This window comes from Ambystoma mexicanum, chromosome 8 (assembly GCF_040938575.1).
Source record: "Ambystoma mexicanum isolate Mex_15411 chromosome 8, UKY_AmexF1_1, whole genome shotgun sequence".
Lineage (NCBI taxonomy): Eukaryota > Metazoa > Chordata > Amphibia > Caudata > Ambystomatidae > Ambystoma > Ambystoma mexicanum.
The window spans coordinates 1,157,088,083-1,157,106,383 of record NC_090929.1 but is presented as its reverse complement, the minus strand read 5'-3'; the positions used below and the strand labels follow the sequence as shown (position 1 = coordinate 1,157,106,383).

General features: G+C 47.7%; 1 protein-coding gene across 2 annotated transcripts in view; it reads left to right on the top strand.

Moving 5' to 3' along the window:
* BICC1 (BicC family RNA binding protein 1) overlaps nt 1–18,301 on the top strand; it is a 1,115,336-nt gene that overhangs the window by 842,654 nt on the left and 254,381 nt on the right. For both annotated transcript variants that reach the window (XM_069611226.1, XM_069611225.1), the window contains exon 4: nt 4,196–4,275. In XM_069611226.1, the coding sequence (XP_069467327.1) occupies nt 4,196–4,275 (80 nt within the window). The remainder of the gene's footprint in view (nt 1–4,195; nt 4,276–18,301) is intronic.

Genomic DNA, 18,301 nt, shown 5'->3' with positions numbered 1-18,301 from the left:
TATGGCCAACATCCCAGAGTTTTTCCCATTCCTGACTTCTCCGCTACATTAACTCCTGCGGCAGCTGACTGCATTAGGGATCTGAAAAGCGTACATGCTCAGACCCTGGTGCATTTGAAGGACGCCCAGACTGCCATGTGCCGTGCGGCCATTCGACATCGTGTTCCGACCCCTTGCTACTCGGTTGGGGATAAGGTATGGTTGTCCACCCGCCACCTACGGATACCTGGTTGCTGTAAGCTCCTCCCCCGTTTTGTTGGCCCGTACCGAATTTCGAGGGTCATTAACCAAGTGGCCTTTCGTCTGACCATACCTTCCTCTTGGCGCATACACCCAATGTTTCATACTTCCCTGTTGAAACCTTGCCGGCCCCTCACAAGGCCACTGCTGCCGCCGGCTCCTCTTGTGCAAGGGTCCTCCGATGAGTATGAGGTGAGGGACATATTGGGATCGCGCCTTCGTAATGGGGTCTTGTACTACCTGATTGATTGGGCCGGCTTCGGCCCGGAAGAAAGATCATGGGAGCCTGCGTCTCATGTTCATGCCCCCCTTTTAGTGTCACGATTCCATCGGAAGCATCCGTCCTGCCCACGTGGGCGTGGGCCTTTCGGTGGGGGTTCTGTTACGAGTCGCGCAGCACCGCCCACCTCCCAGCGCAGCGCAACACCGCCCACCTCCCAGCACCGCGCAACACCACCCACCTCCCAGAGACACCTTACCTGCGGCGGTGGCCTTTACCGGGCGCGTCCCTTCAGAGGCCATGGTGCCGGGCTCCCCGTAAGAGGGAGGCGGCGCACGACAGCATGGAGACTGTGGCCGCGGTGGCGCTGGGGTGGATTGAGCCTCACCACCCCGGCGTCCTGGTCACGTAGGCAACGCCCACGTGTTGCCGTAGGAGAGGCCCGCTCAACCAATCATGTTGCCACTTCCCGGTTGCGAGGGTCACGTGATACGCGACGCCACTCACGTGACCCAGTGAAGAAGCGATCACGTGACCCAAACACTGGTTTAAAAGAACACTGAAGCTGAGTTTCCGCGCTTCTCAGCTGTTCTCAGCAATTCGAGTGGCTTTGTGTTTTCCTGGATCTTGACCCTCCAGCTTTTGAACCCTGGCTTCTGATATTTCTGGACTGTTTTGCCTGCTCCTTGGATTTGGTTGCCTGAACTATTGTCTAGCGGATTTTGGGACTCTCTGGCTTGCAGGTCATTGGACCTGCTTCTTACGGATTTCGGACTTGGCTTTTGGAACTTTCAAGTATTACCTTCCTCGGATCTTGGACCCTTTGGCTTTGGACATTTCTTGGAACTGCTTCTGGAACTCCCTGGCTCAAGGTTGTTTGGTTTGGACTTCGGCTCAGCACCACGTCCAGCCCCTAAGTGAGGGGGTCCTGAACCCCAACTTCCCCGGCTGTCTTCCCGTCCTGGTTGTCCTCCCTGTTAGTTAGGTCCCACTCCATTATCTTGAGTATTGATCATTCCCAAGTTACTGCCTTATACTCACACTCACCTGCTTTTCCTTTGCAGCACCTGGTGCCCGTGTTCCCGACCCTTTTTCACCTGTGGCCTCAATAACTGGTGAGGGAGTATATTATTCTCTCCTTCACTGGTGCTTGGGGACGGAGGTACCCATAGGCATTGCAGAGGTTCGTTGTGACACACGGGCATGAGCAGGGGGTGGGGGGAACAGGAGGGAGACATGGGGCATGAGCGGGGTGGGGGAAAAGGAGGCAGACGCGGGGGTGGGGGGAACACGGGGCATGAGCGGGGGTTGGGGGCAACAGGAGGGAGACACGGGGCATGAGCAGGGGGTGGGGGAACATGGGAGACACGGGGCATGAGCGGGGGGTGGGGGAACATGGGAGACACGGGGCATGAGCGGGGGGTGGGTGGAACATGGGAGACACGGGGCATGAGCGGGGGATGGGGGAACATGGGAGACACAGGGTATGAGCGGGGGTGGGGGGAACAGGAGGGAGACACGGGGCATGAGCAGGGGATGTGGGGGGAAATATGGGAGACACGGGGCATGAGCGGGGGGTGGGGGAACATGGGAGACATGGGGCATGAGCGGGTGGTGTGGGGGAACGGGAGGGAGACACGGGGGTGGGGGAGAACAGGGGAAACACTGGGCATGAGAGGGGCGTGGGGGGGAAGGAAGGAGACACGGGGCATGAGCGGGGGTGGGGGAAAAGGAGGGAGACACAGGGCATGAGCGGGGAGTGGGGTGAACAGGAGAGAGACACGGGGCATGAACAGGGGGTGGGGGAACAGGGGAGACACGGGGCATGAGCCGGGGGTGAGGGGAACAGGGGAGAGACACGGGCCATAAGCAGAGGGGACTGGGGATAGACATGGGGCATGAGCGAGGGGAACAGGGGAGACGCAGGGCATGAGCGGGGAGTGGGGTGAACAGGAGAGAGACACAGGGCATGAGCGGGGGTGGGGGGAACAGGAGGGAGACACGGGACATGAGCGGGGGGTGAGGGGAACAGGGGAGAGACACGGGCCATGTGCAGAGGGAACAGGGGAGAGACATGGGGCATGAGCGAGGGGAACAGGGGAGACACGGGCATGAGCGGGGAGTGGGGGAACAGGAGGGAGACACAGGGCATGAGCGGGGGTGGGGGGAACAGGAGGGAGACACGGGACATAAGCGGGGGGTGGGTGGGGTAACACAAGTGAGAGGCGGGGGTAACACAAGGGAGACACGGGGCATGAGCGGGGGATAATGGGGGAATAGGACAGACACGGGGCATGAGCGGGGGGTGGGGGTACAGGAGGGAGACACGGGGCAGGCATGGTTGGGGGGTAACACGAGGGAAACATGGGGCATGAACGGGGGTGGGGGAACAGGAGGGAGACACGGGGCATGAGGGGGGGTGGGGGGAACAGGAGGGAGACACGGGGCATGAGCGGGGAGTGAGGGGAACAGGAGGGAGACACGGGACATGAGCGGGGGGTGGGGGGAACAGAAGGGAGGCACGGGGCATGAGCAGGGGGTTGGGGGAGCAGGGGAGACACGGGGCATGAGCGGGGGGTGGGGGGAAACAGGAGAGAGACATGGGGCATGAGAGGGGGTGGGAGGGAACAGGGGAGACACGGGGGCATGAGCGGGGGGTGCGGGGAACATGAGGGAGACACGGGGCATGAGTGGGGGTTTGGGGGGGTACACGAGGCAGACACGGGGCATGAGTGGGGGATAGGGGGAACAGGGCAGACACGGGGCATGAGCGGGGGTGGGGGGTACAGGAGGGAGATACGGGGCATGAGCAGGGGGTGGGGGAATGGGAGGAAGATACGGGGCTTGAGCTTACAGTGTGCAGGCCGCAGATCCCGCTCCTCAGCCCTCCACAGGGCCCCGTGTGGCGATGGCATGAGCGGGGGTGGAGGAACAGGAGGGAGACTGGGGGGACAGGAGGGAGACACAGGGCATGAGCGGGGGTTGGGGGGACAGAAGGGAGACAGGGGGGCATGAGCGGGGGGTGGGGGGAATGAGAGGAAGACACGGGCATGAGCATGGTGGGGGAACGGGAGGAAGACACGGGGCCTGAACTTACTATGCAGACTGCAGATCCCGCTCCTCAAATGACTGACAAAGATGGCGGGCGTCTCTCAAAATACGACGCACTGCACGCTTCACCGCAGCCAATGGGAGGGCACGTCAGATGTCCGCGGACATCACGCAAGTCGCTCACCCAATCCCCGTTCTGTCCACGGAGCGAACAGGGGGGTCTGTCCGCGGACCGAACACAGATATCACTAATTTTTTGTGACCTACATTTTGGTCATTTTTTAAAAAGCTACTGGATGGATTTTCACCAAATTTGCAAAAGCAGGCTTTTGGGACCAAGCCGCTGCTCCTTGTCCAAATTTGGTAAAAATCCGTCCAGCGGTTTGGGGTGTAGGCGTGAGCAAAGTTTTTTCCCCGTTCAATCTATGGGCAAAAAATAAGTTTTGGGAACCCCCTTATAACTTTACCCCCCCTGGACGAATCCTCACCACTGGCTTCAATAATCTCAGTTCCCTGACTGCAGGCAGACTTCAGCTATTAAAAATTGTTGCAGTTTCTTGGTGTATCTTGCATTGCCTAAAGGATAAAATGCATTTTTTCTTTGCATGTTGCTATAATACAATAGTGGAGATAATGTTGTACATTGTAATGTTTGCTGACAATAATTTTTCTTCATCTCTGTAGATCCTCACATTAAAGTCTCTGGGAAGAGGGATCACGTTAAAGAAGCCAAGGACAGGATTATGTCTGTTCTGGACACAAAGGTATGCTGTTTGCAATTAACTTACTAAATCTAATGGCAGTCACATCTACTACAGAAGATGGAGCACATATTTTGGGTCTCAGCTTGAACTGTTAAAGAACTTTTGATAGAATTCATAATTGGTAGCATTTCTAGTTTTCATTCTCAAATGATCTCCATAGACATTCTTCAGAAAGCAGTGTGGCAATCATTGTGATTGCACCTTGCGTTTCTGGTCAGTGCTGCCTCTCGCAAGGGAGAAGGTAGAAGGGAGATGATCCATTGTCTAGTTTGATGGGCCTCATCACGAGTTTGGCGGTAACCTTTAAATGCGGCGGTAGCACTATTACCGCCGCATTTAAGGGTCCGCCAAATCACAGGTTTGGCAGATTTCCCCCCAGCTCTGAGCTGGGGGGAAATCCGCCGAAATTTCACGCTATTACCGCCGGCGGGAAATCCGCCAGCAGTAAGAGCACGAAAATTCCCCATTGAGCCCAATGGGGAATGGGGAATTCCCGAATGGGCTCAGTGGGGAATGGGCAATACCCGTTCCGCCAAACCCGTGATCCGGCGCTATTAGCGCCGTGGGGTTTGGCAGTAGGGCTATTAGCGGGGAGCTAATAGTGCCGGCGTTACCGCCCAACTCATTATGAGGTCCATAGACACGCATTACTAGCATGATGTTCGGGGTAGTGTGTGCAAACTGGAGTGCTCAACAGCTGCACATTGTGATCGTTTTTGAAGACCATGAGGTACATTGAAATAGCCAGGTCAATGGAACTGGGTGAGAAGTGTATGAGAGAAATACAGAGCAAGTCAGAGTGTAGTGAAATAAAGTCTTTCCAAGATATACAAGATACAGAACACAATAAAGATGAGGAGGCTTTAATCACTACGGTAAAGAAAATGGTGAAATGTGACTTTGGTACTAATGCTAGAAAAGATAAAGATACCACAAACGGGATGCAAGGCAGATGCTACAAATGTGGTTGGTATAGACATTTGAATACAGAAAAAGAATGTCCTGCTAATATGGCGGAGTGCTATAGATGTAGTCCAGTTGGACATTTTGGTAAAGTTTGCCGAAACAGCAGAGGAAGAAGAAGATTCAGCTTGCATCCTATAAGTAATGTTCAAAGGCCTGGTGGACGTTTTGGAAGAAGTAACATGGAAAGCATAATGGTGCTGGAAGAGATTGGTGGTCCAAGTAGCTTACTAGCAGTCACCAATGGTTTTGAGGAGGATGTACACATTTTAGCATTTACGCCGGCTGAAGGCATTGTGGGTCCATGGGTACCTATGTCCATAAATGGTATATCAATGCAAGTGATGGTGGATACAGGTTCTCCTTATACGATGGTGGACATGAGAACATTCCTTAAAGATCTTAAGGGAAGGATGGAGGACTTGCAGTTAGCGAAAATAAGAGAAACTGGTTATGGCAAGACGCCCATTAACATTATAAATTACACATGGGTACATTTGGATTTTGAAGCAAGGAAAACTTACTGCAAGCTATATGTAGCTGAAAATGGGTTCTCCATTGTTGGATGGTGGGAACAGGCATCGTTAAGAATTAGGGTACATCCAGGTGAAGCTATGCCTATATTAAGTATTACAGAAAACAGTTGTGACACCTCCGAAAACTTAGCCAAAAGCTTTCCGAGAATATTCAATGATAGTATTGGCACTCTGAATGGATTTAAACATCGCATTATACTCAAAAGAGGTGCCAAGCCAGTAGCCCACAAGGTAAGAAATATACCGATTGGTAACAGGGAGGTGTTACAGAAGGAGTTGACTAAATTATGCGATCAAGACATAATAGAACCGAATGAGAGTTCTGAATGGTTATCTCCAATAGTCATTGTGCAAAAACCAGGTGGGTCGATCAGGATGTGTGTTGATTTAAGAGAGCTGAACAGTAATATATGGATAGATCGGCACCCATTACCAAACATTGGAGAAATGCTCACCACGATGAAAACAGCCTAGTTCTTCACAACACTAGACCTGTCTTTGGCATATCACCAGGTGGTACTGGATGAGGAATCCAGGCATCTTACTTCATTCGTTACACCATTGGGAGCATTCAGATATAAAAGAATGCCATTTGGGCTGGCTTCGGCAGCAGCCGTTTTTCAGAAGTTGATGCACCATCTGTTTAATGGCCTTCAAGGTGTGCACTATTTCTAAGACGACATACTTGTGTCTGCAATGTCAGAAGATGAACATGATGTAAAACCGTTGGTAGTACTTCAAGTCATTCAACAAAAGGGCCTCACACCCAAAATTGAGAAATGTAAAGTGAAGAAAAATGAATTAAACTACCTGTGTCATTGTGTACACACCAATGGCATTAAACCCACGGAGGCATTGGTGGACACTATATTCTAAAAATTCCAGATCGAATTAATAAAGATCATCTCCAGAGTTTCTTGGGCCTCACAGAGTTTGTGGATAATTACTCTGACAAAACAAAGAAGATGAGAGACTTGATGTGCAAAGGCATAAGATTTGCATGGTCTGATGCATGCAAAAAAGAGTTTAATGTGATCAAAGGATTAATAAACAAAGCACCACTCTAAAAATGTTTGACTACAATGCCAAGACAATGATATCAGTAGATGCAAGCAGCATTTGATTGGGAGGTGTTTTGGAACAAGTACAGGGAGGATTAATTGTTCCGATTGCTTTTGCCTCCAGAACTTTGAGAGGAGCAGAGAAACATTACACAACTATTGAGAGGGAAGCATTAGGAGTCAAATGGATTCTGGAACATTTTAAAGGACTCATCTGGGGCATTCCTGTAGACCTTAGGACTGACCACAAACCACTCATACATGTATTGAATTCTAAAAACCCACATTTGACATCTCCACGAATAAGAAGATGGACTTTAGTTATCATGCAATACAACATCAAAGTGAAGTACACTCCAGGAAAAAATAATGTTGTGGCTGACTGTTTTGCGCGGTAACCATGTGACTCTGAATATGATAATCACACTATTACTGAAGAATTAACAGAAGAACAAGGAGCGGAATGTATAATGGCTCATATTCATCCTGGTTTCTCGAAGGAAGAGTGGATAAGAGCCACAAAGGAAGATATGGAACAAGAACAGCTAAGAAAAGCAATTGAAAATGGTTGGAGAGATGTAGACCAGTGTATCAAATTGTGGGAGAAGATAAAGGATGAGATCTCCAGTGATAATACATGTATTTATCGAGGTGATCGTATAATTCCACCGATGATGTTGAGAGAGAGAATTATGGAAATTGCTCACGTGGGCCATGTCGGAAGGAGCCTCACAAAGAGAAGAGTTAGAGAAGCGTATTGGTGGCCTATCATGTGGGGTGAGTTAGAAGCATTGGTTAAAGAATGTACTGCATCCGCAGTAAGCGACAAAGCGACAAAGGAAAGCTGTCTCGGAACACGCCATTACAACCTGTAGAAATTCCCAGTTCAGCATCGACAAAGTTGGCCATTGATGTAACTGGTCCTTATGAGATGCTTGGACCTCAGAAAGTTTATTTCATTGTGTTAGTGGACTATACGTCCAAATGGGTAGAGTGCAGAGTGGTTGAAGGGACGGTGATAGCTGTTAAGGGGATGCCATTTTTAGCGGAAATTTTCAACAGAGAAGGGGTCCCACAAGAACTGATAATGGAGTTCAATTTGTATCATCAGAAATTCAAAATTTCTTGAAAGAGCGGGCTATCAAACATAGTACCACAGCATTATACCATCCAATGGGAAACGGTTTGGAAGAAAGGATGAACCGATTTATAAAAGGAATAATACAATTGGCGATTGTGAACAGATTACCATGGAATGAGACGCTCAGAGAAGCACTCGGTACATATAGGGTCACTCCACACTCTGTAACGGAGGAAGAACCGTTCACCGTTTTGTGGGGAAGAATAGCCACCAATAGACTCAGACCAGCTTGGTTAACATCGAGAAAAAATAAAGAAATCAATTTGGATGAAATTGTAAGGAAAGTAAAGAAAAGGCAAGATGTATATAAGAGATATTATGATAAGCAAAAACATGTGTCGGAAAGCAGGATTGAGAAAGGAGACTGGGTTAGGGTAAAAGAGCCTAAGAAAGTAATGAAAGGAGAATCAAGGTTTCTAGCCCCACAAAAAGTGCTTGATTGTACAAGGAAGTCAGTAATTTTAGAAGATGGCAAGAAGTGGTCCTTCGATGATATCACACTTGCAAGAGATAATGAATGTTAAGGGAAGGCATTGAACCATAGAAACATGGGAGATATAATGAGTGACTGTTATATGTCTGCAAGAGACGGTGATGTAGTGGAGGAGAGTTCAACACATAGGTCCACTGGAGAAATTTCAGGGAATGACTATCTTTCTTCTAGAAGCAGGAGAATTATCCAGAACTATAAGAAGGATTGTATTATTTATTACTAAATATTGATGGTGTCATGTCCAAATCCAAACAACTCTACGAGACTGTTGATCAGCTCATCATATCCTTTTGAGAAATTTGCTTTACAAATTTTAACTTTGTTTATATCTCTATATTTACTATCAAACTGTTTTTCTTAAATGCCTGTTTATTTATACTCCATGTTCAAATTATATTGTTCTATTATAAGAAGAAAGTGGAGGGGGGAGATGTTGTAATGTATATAGTTGAGTAAAATTGCATTCACGCGACCGTGTATGATTCTAGAATGGGAATTCAGAATCATACACGAAGCAGAGTGGATGCAAGGAGCTGCCCACCCGGGGACTTCGGAGTTAACAATAAACTACCCTATATATATACTTCATCGAAGTGAAAAACATTATTTAGTACAGTACACTTCAAAGTCTTATTGAGCAAGAGTTTTAGCAGTCTAAGCTGGAAACCGTGGCAGGTTAGAAAAGCATTGGCATGTAGGCCCAGCGTCATTGAATCATTAAAACATTATAACAAATTTCTTGATGGTTTTGCTCAAACACAGCTGGGATTGAGATTGATTGGGGAGGATGGCACCTGCCTGTCCCAAAGATACTGATTTTCCCTGTTAATTTGGAGAGAACTGGTGGTTGTTCAGGAAATCAGGCAAAGCCAGAAATGTCCCCTCCTTACCTCACACCTAAACGTACACATAGGAATAAGAGACCCACCAAGAAATTCTTTACTAGAACAAAAAGGGTAAATAATAACAAGGATTGGCAAGGGGTGACCCTTGTGAACCTTCCTTGTTCCCCTGCTCTATTGGATGAGAACAGACCATGCTGTACACATTTTCTGTCTCAGAGGAAAGAGTGAACAATTTAAAGAATTCCTCTTAGACATGAGCCACCACTGACAGTGGAGGAGATTGGTATAGTCCATAGTGCTGAGGGCTGCCTAGAGGTCTGACATTACCAGCAGGACCCTAACCCCCATCTCCATAGCTAAATAGTTAGCATCAGAATCTTAGCAATGCAGTCTCTGCCCATGTTTGGAGTGGATTCCAGCCTGGAAGGTGGACAAGCAGAGACTGCAATGCTGGTTGGACTACCAATGGCTGGCCACTGTTGGCCACTGTTTTCCCCAACACCCTGGATGGGGAAGCTTGTGATAGGTCTAATGTTGTGCATCATACTTGGATCAAAGGAGTTGGTTTTTGAACAGGGGAACAACTGTACACTATTTAAGAAGCAAAGCAGTCTGATCAAGGTGCCTACAAGGTGGGCCAAATAGTTGGCGGTTTGAAAGCGCCATCTTGGGACTTGGCAGCTTCAGAGTTGTTGGATTTCAGGTAATAAATAATTCACAATACATCTATGTGTTCATATGCTGGGTAACATCTGGAAAGTCACCCACGGTGGCAGTGGGGCGATTGGTATTGGGGCTGAAGGGCAGCACATTTGATGTCATGCAGGTATTTCTGGTATGCCCATGTTCTAGCTTCGTGTCATATAGTGTGGATAGTGTGATCTGAGGAAAACAGCAGTGTAAGGTTGATTCACCACCGAATCTGTCCTCTGTGCCCAGTAGATGTCGTTTACATTGAGGCTTGCTCTCTGTCTTTCAGAAAAAGTTTATGTATGTCCTTTTTTGTTTCTGCTCGCGTATTTGTAAGTAGTGTAAGTGGAAAGTAGGACATAGGTGACTGGTGCACCGAGACTGGCAAGACTTGACCAGACTTGCATTTTTGACAAGACAAATTGTTTGGCCACTTAATATGAAACAATAAAACACAGAACTTGCTTTATCTGGAATTGTTCAGTACCTGTGGACCATACACACGTCTGCTAGAATATAATCTACTATTGTAATTAATGGTTTTGTTTCCAGCCACAGCGTTGTTCCATGGGTTGCAATCAACCTATATCGGTCTCCTGTAAGGTGAATATCAATCTGAATGCCCTGCTGAGCAAGGATGTATGGAATGGCTAGCAATAGTGCTAATATATATAGGTATAAGAGTCTTAGGTCCCCCACCTTAAAGGTTGGATGTCTTCCGAACCGTAGTTCGATATTGGAACCTCTTCAGACGCTATTTGGTGAACTCACTTTTGTCACCTGGTGACTTCACCACTCATCTGCCTTTTTTCATGCAAGTTCTCTACAGCGTAAGCTAGGGTTAAGACCAAAAGGAATAGTAAATGCATTGAGGAAGGCAAACAAATACCTCCAGATTTCAGACCATTTTCAGTTGGTTATTAATGACCTTTTAATTTGGATGGGTGACAAGGACAGGTCTAAAAGTTGCTGCCAGATGGAATTGGCAGTGTGTGATTTGTAGCAATTTTGCAGAAGAAATGGTGTGCAGAAGAGTGGCCAACAACGTGAAAGGAATGCAAAATTGACAACACAGGAATGTTCTCAAAACATGACATTTTTCTTGAAGTTTATTGAGCTGGAGAAGATATTGTTTTGGTATTATAGCTGATCAGAGGTACAGTTTCCAACTGGCATTCAGCTAGATGCATGCTCAGCCTGTGAATGCTATGAGATCTTGTATGTCTATATCACAATATTTTTTTATTACAAATCCATTGAGACCATAATAGATGAACTGGTGAATGTGTTTCCTTTTTTAAATAAATATATGCCTATATAGAGTGCTTCATGTGGGAGTCTTCGCCTTCTAAATGTTGTAATACATGGTTTTAGCATCCGATTAAATGCTGCTTAATTTATCAGCATTTCAAGGATAAAGGTCTAAGTGGGGCCTAATGTTTCCACCTCTGTTCTGTAGGATAAACCCAGATGTCTGAAGCGAGAGTTTAACTCATTCAGATATTGTGTTGGATTGTATTGCACCTCACCGGAGGGTCACAGCTCCAGACCATTGCTGCACAGGCTGGACATTTGTCCCCCTGCCACCCTCAGCAGTTGTGAAATAAATTGAAGAGGCATTGGTGGTTCCTGGACAATTATGTTGGCTCATCCTAATGGATTTTGGGGGAGACATTGGTAGAGTTTGCTCTTTGAGCTTCAAAACGGGTTGTAGAAGGCCTCACATGATGACATTCTGAACAATTGATGTGAACTTGATGAAGACACACAGTTTTTTTTCTGACAAAATGCATGTTCACTGGATCTGATAGGTTGCACCAGGGAATGCATATCATTGGGCATCCTAGACTCAATGTTGGTTTTCTTAACATGCACATTCAGCCTAGAAATATCTGTTATGCTTCAATATTACTTGTGATTCATGAAGATGGTATACTTGGCCATGCTCTGCGAGTGACTGCTCGGTACAAAGTCAGGACAGACTTTGAGATGCGTAGATCTGAGATGTATCTATTTGGTTGTGGGACTAAGTGAAACTGAACCACTCAGGGTGGGGGAGACGTGTGCTGGCTGTCTGCACAGAGATGGCTTTGTGGCCTGCCCAATAGCATCCTGCTCTTGCACAAGATTGGTAAACTTATTACATGATATACATTCAAACTCTTGCAGTGGAAAAGTATGAAGGGAAGGGGATAGTGGAGAAGATGTAGGGCACACCCAGTTCTTAGGATGACCATTGTTACCTAAAGTGCAGCGCTAGGTGGGTCTTTAGTAATCATTGTGCTACACACTATATCTTTCCACCTTCTCTTCATTATTAAGAGGTGCTCATTCCATCATTTTCTTTTCTACACTGCTGTGTCTTGGGATTAAGTGTGAGTTCCTTTGTTGACCTTATGGGAATTGTCCCCTGGCTGTTGCACACTGATCGTCATGATTTGAGAGACTGATTTCACTCATCCGTGGCACAAAGTTGGAAGAGAAAGCTGAGAGAAGGCCTTCGGCATGGAATTTCTAGAAGGGGTTACAACTATTTGGTTCTTTGGGAGAGTAACCTGCAAGGCCATTTAGATCTGAATGTGTTAAACTTTTCCACTTTTATCACCTTTTTATAAGCTTTTGTTTGCAGTGGAGCCAGCATTTCAATGGAATGAGTTTGTCTGCAAGATCAACAAAGTGGAAATAATATCTAAAGAAAACATTCCCAAAGCGGGGATAATATCTACAGAAAGCATTCCCAAAGCAAGGACACCTTGTTTCCACCACCAGAATAGTTGCATTTGCCTAGTGTGTGGGCATTCAAAAATCAGACTAAGGCCATGCTAGTTTCCCAAAAGCTCACCTTAGCCTTTGCTGCTCTTGCCATTTCTTTCATGTGACAAGTAATGGAGGTAACTGGGGCATCAGTTCTATGTTTGACCATTAAATACGAAACTCAGTGAGTATTGTTTGATCACTCCTGGTCAAACAGCATATGGTTTTTGATTGTCAATTCTTCACTGCAATGTGTATAGAACAAAGCCATCCCGATCCGTATGTGCAGTACCATTTTGTGCTTCATATTAGCAAATGTGGGACACTAAACATCCATTTCTGAGAATGCATGTGCTTAATTTAAAGCAGTGGTATTTAAAGTGTTGATGATGCCACAGCTTTTCAATCAGATAATAAGGTAAATAAGTTCTTTGATTCCACAAAGGTGTTTCTACCATACCTATTTGCCACACATATATTTCATCAAACCATCTTCTTTCCTGGTCTACTTGCTTGCCAGGACTAACTGCTTTAATCCCTTTCCTGGCATACTCGCCTGCCAGGAAGAAATCTCCTACAACTTCATTCAAACTTGATGGCAATATTGATTCCAAGATTCTCCACACAAATCTCTCTTGGAAGGAGGATTACGCAACAACTGCCTTTTCTTATAGTCTCATGACAATTGATAATGCGCATTCTACTTTTCTCCAAACTGAGAACTTGATACAGAAGCATTATTCTCAAAATGTTTCTTAACGTCTTGGCAGCCTTTTGACTGGTGGCAGTTTGGGTTACAAGTTTCCCCTAGTTTATATCCTAAAAAGGGAGAGTTGCGTCCTTGTCGCCTGTGTATGGTTTCACAGACTCTTGGCTGTTGGCAATGCAGGACATAAGCTTTCCCCAATGTATATCTCCTAAAAGGGGATTTATGCCTTTGGTGATTTGTGTTTTGCCCACAGCCTCTTGACTGTTGGTAGTGCTTGTTAAAGGCTTTCCCCAGTGGTAGGCCTATATAAGGGAATTTACGCTCTTGCCACTTCTGCTCAGTTGTTTTAAATGTTTTTTTTTTCCAAAGTTACTAGGTTTGTGCTTTGCTTCATTAATTGTTTGGTAGTCAAAATTGTTAGATTTTGCTTACTTTCTCATGCGGAGCACCCTGGGGGCAGCATTAGCAGTTAGCCAACTCACAAACATTCTTCGCCAGCTCCCTCTCGCGTTCAGGTGTTGCGGTGGACCTCCGGCGTCCTGCCTGCTCTCTCTCCTGCTTCTGCGTACCCTTGATAAGCCATGCGCCTAGCTCCAACAGCTCTGTTGATCTTCCGAGGCTGCCACGGCACGCCTTCTTCATCATCCCAGTACTATAAGGATTATGGTTACTGAAGACCATTTTGGATTGCACAACACTAGTTTGTTGTACTTTACTTTCAGCTAGTTTCAAATGTTTTAGTTACGGAGAATTATTAGCCACAGGGGAGGTTGTGAAAAGGGTTTGTGATTCTCACTTAGAGTGAGAACTTCTATTTATGGTGGAATTAGGACAGTTCAAGGATTGCACTTTTAGTATTTGAACCCCTGAGGCCCCAACCTCATTTTGTCTAGATGATTTCCCATGACAGGTTATTTGAGTAGTTATATGGTAGGGACTTATACATTGATAACATGCCATTAAATATCTGGAAATGATTTGACTTTCATCCTCAGAAGAGGATGAATACCACATCTCTCCTAGCCAAGTTACCACTTTCCCCTGATAGCTGTCTCCTTTTATACGATCCTCCCCCCCTGATACCACCCCCAGGGTTAGGATCAGGTAGTGGTTGCCTTCCCATGGCCACATAGGAGGAGACTTTAGGCTGGGGTTTGGTGAGGATTCTGCAGGATTAATTACTGACCCCTCTCAGATTGATTCATTTGAAAGGAGAGAGAAGCTCTTTGTTGTTCTTGGATGCCAGTTCTCAGGCTCATGGCATGCAACACCACTGATCCTCTGAGTTGGTGGAAGCCTCAAGGTAAGACGTCTGAGAAAATGCAGGGCCATCAGTGGTGGAACCAACTACTAGCACAGAGGCAGGCACAGCAGGGCCTCTAGTAGGTGTCCCCACAGAGGCAGGGTCAGTGGAGAAGTAGGGTAGCATGTTTCTCATATGGGAGGGAAGGGGCAGACATGGCAAGCTCCATACAGAAATATGGGTGGCTCCTGTCTTGGCATGGGGGTATTTAAGAAGAAGTGGTCTTCAATCAGTGGGATGAAGATGCTGCTGAAAATGAGGGGGGCAGGAGGTGGAACAGGAAGGGTTGAGGGGGGTAGAGGAGGACCCTCTTCCTCCTGACATGAGGAGCGATGACCTTAAACTTCTCTACACATTTTACACTGTGCTGAGTGTGGGACTAGCTTGCCCTACCACCAGGGAAGACCATCAGGGGAGGAGCTTGGGTTATTGTATGGTAGAGGGCTGTGAGAAGAATGTGAAGTGTGGAAAAAAGTGAAACGAAAGGATCATGCCCTAGGAATTACCTGACCTGAGGAACCATGTTCACCAGTGTTACAAACTACATGGGGCAAATGTGTCCTCTGTCTCTGCGGAGCCCACTAGTGACCTGGCTGGCAACAGCATTCCCTCCAGTGTGAATAGGGAGGAGAAAGAAGGTCCTACCAATTCTCTGGACTAGGTTGTAGCACAGTGGCAAAATCGGCATGCAGAGCCAAAATCCCTGCACTTGTCCAACCTGCTAAATTGGTGCCAGTGACACCGACAACTAGGGTGGGAGCCAGGCCGCTGTTGCAAGCACTGATCCAACAAGTTGTTGGGACGGTGCACCATTGGCACCACCCACCTTTGGGCAGGATCCCCTTGAGTACATAATGAGGCTGTTAAGGTGTGTGTCCCTGGGTCGGACAGCACCTGTGGTGGCGGAACTTTTGGAAGACGTCCGTACAGGAGAGGCCAGGCTGATGGACTGATCGCTGACTATTGGTACCAGGTAAGTGCACCGATCCTTCTGGGGGCGGTGACAACCAATAGGTTGGATAACATGAAGGGGCAAGGTACCACAGAGAAAAAAGGAAAACCTGTAGGCAGGAAATCAGGGTAAAGGGGTTGGCTTGCCAATGGTAGCAGAATTGTCCGGGAAGCCAAGGGGTGAGCAAATGCAGGGAGAGTCCAAAAGGCAAAGGAGACTGATTCCTGGTAGGCAGCAAGGAAGGCTCCCAAAGAGCCCTGAGAGGGCTGGAATCCGGGAGAGCCAACGAGGACTGTACCCAGGAAGGCAGGCAGGGAAGAGGACCAAGAACAGGAACCCGGCTGGAGGCAAAACAGGAGAATGGCCAACAGGAGGTAGGCGCTGCTACGGCTGGTCAGGAACGAACCGCGTTAAGACGCGATTCGTTTCCCGACACAGCCGCTATTTACGTCCCTCGGCATGAAGCCGAGGCGTGGAGCGCAGGCCGCCTTGCGCATGCGCAGCCCGTAACCCCGGAGCGACAACGAGGCTTGAAACGCAAGCCGTTGGCCTCCGCGGGCTGTGGCGCATGCGCACAACGGATACTATCCGAGGTCTCGGGTGCCGGGAGACTCCTCTCCCTGCTAACCGAAACCTCGGATAGATCCGCCAGGACCGGGAGCGTCTCGTCTCCCCCCAGGTAAGTGGCCTAACACCGGCATGCTTGCACATACTACCTTCATTTCAGTCAATGTGTTATCCAGGGGAGCTGGACCACATAGAGGTGGCACATGGAGCACCACCACCCTTCTCTCCTATAGGATGTTGGTTAGTGGGGAATAACTGAGACAGTAATTGGGGAGAGACTGGCCTCACAGGAAGACTCCCTGCGCAAGAGAGTGGCAGCACGGTCTGGGACTGCTGGAGATCCTAATGAAATGCCCTTTGGGAGAACTTAAGAACATTAGTTAACAGCTTCACCTTGAAAAACAGCTGGGGAATCTTAACGGGTGGCTGTGCCTTGTGGGAGAATGTGAGACCAAAGGGGTGACTGCACCCTGTCGAAGAATCCAAGAACGTTAATGTGTGGCTGTGTCCTGTGAGAGAAGCTGAGTACCTAAAGGGGGGGCTGCACCCTATGGCCGGACTTGACTGTTAATGTGTGGCTGCAGCCTTTGAGAGTACTTGAGAACCTTAATGGGGTGACTGTGCCCTGTGGAAGAACCCAAGAACACTAAGGAATGGATTTGCTTTGTGGGAGAACCAGAGAATGTTATTGGGTGGCCTGCACTCTGTGTAAGAACCTGAGAATCCCAAGGAGTGGCTTCACCTGCTGGGAGAACCAGAACACCTATTGGAACGGCTACACCCTGTGGAAAAACCCAATAAGCGGCTGCACACTGTATGATAACCAAAGAGCAGCAAGGGGTGGCTGCATCCTGTGAGAGAGCGCGAGTACTGTGATCAGGAGACAATGCAAGACTGAAAATAAAATGAGGCATCACATGATAACGAACCCAGGCAATATTCCACTTCATTACAATTCTTCTCAATATTGTACTCCCAAACAATGGAATTATAGAACTTTTACAAGGCCTGCACTTTGCCATGCAAGTGCTGCTTTGATCACACAGAGCTTGGAAGACCACGCCTGACTCAGAGTGCAAATGGGCCATGATGGGCAAATGCCCCGAAAAGCCATCCCCCGGACCTGAAAAGTGTATTGTTCACCACACAACTCTCTTCCTCTCCTCTTTAACATTACTGTTCAATACTGTGTGTTATGTTCATGTACATGGCATACTTCATGCTGCTGGCTGTACCAATCACGGACAATGGGCCTCATTACACGGAAGGCGGTAAGGGTTAACGGTCACCGGTAATGGTACCGGTGACCGTTAACCCTTACCGCCTTAATACGAGGTCCCTTTGCGGGTAGGTACTTCAACGCCTGCTGTTTAGCAAGCGTTAAAAACCAACCCGCAAAGGGACCAGGGTGCTAATTACGGTACAGCAATTTGCGGTACCGTAATTAGCACCTTCCCCATTCCCATTATGCCCTATGGGGCAAAAATGGGAATGGGGAAGGGCAATGGGGGAAGGGGTAATTACCGCCCCGCCAACCTTGGAATAGGGCGGTAATTCCCCTTTCCACCAAGGCGGTGCCGGTATTTTACCGGCATGGACCAAGGTGCTAATAAGACCCAATGTCTGTCTCACTGCCTTTTTGCCCGCTTCCTCTCTCTCCCTCATTCACTCACACACTGTCCCTTTCTTCTGTAACTGCGATGCGTTCTGCTACAGTATGTGGGGATATGCCAACACTTTCTAGCATCTAATATTTTCGTAATGGAGCCTCGCCATGAAGTTTTGCAGTTAGATTAAGTGGTGTAGAAGGAGCCGCTGGATTTCACCATGTATTTGGGGGGGAAGGGAGGGCCAGTCACCTGAACTGCTGAATTCATTTAAAAGTGACTTCACAACCCTCTCACCCAACACACATCAACTGGTATACAGTGGATGTCCTAAAAAATGGAAGTTCACAGGAGGCTTTTGCAAAGTCTTGTCCACTGATTGTGCTGCATCAGTGACAGTGCGGA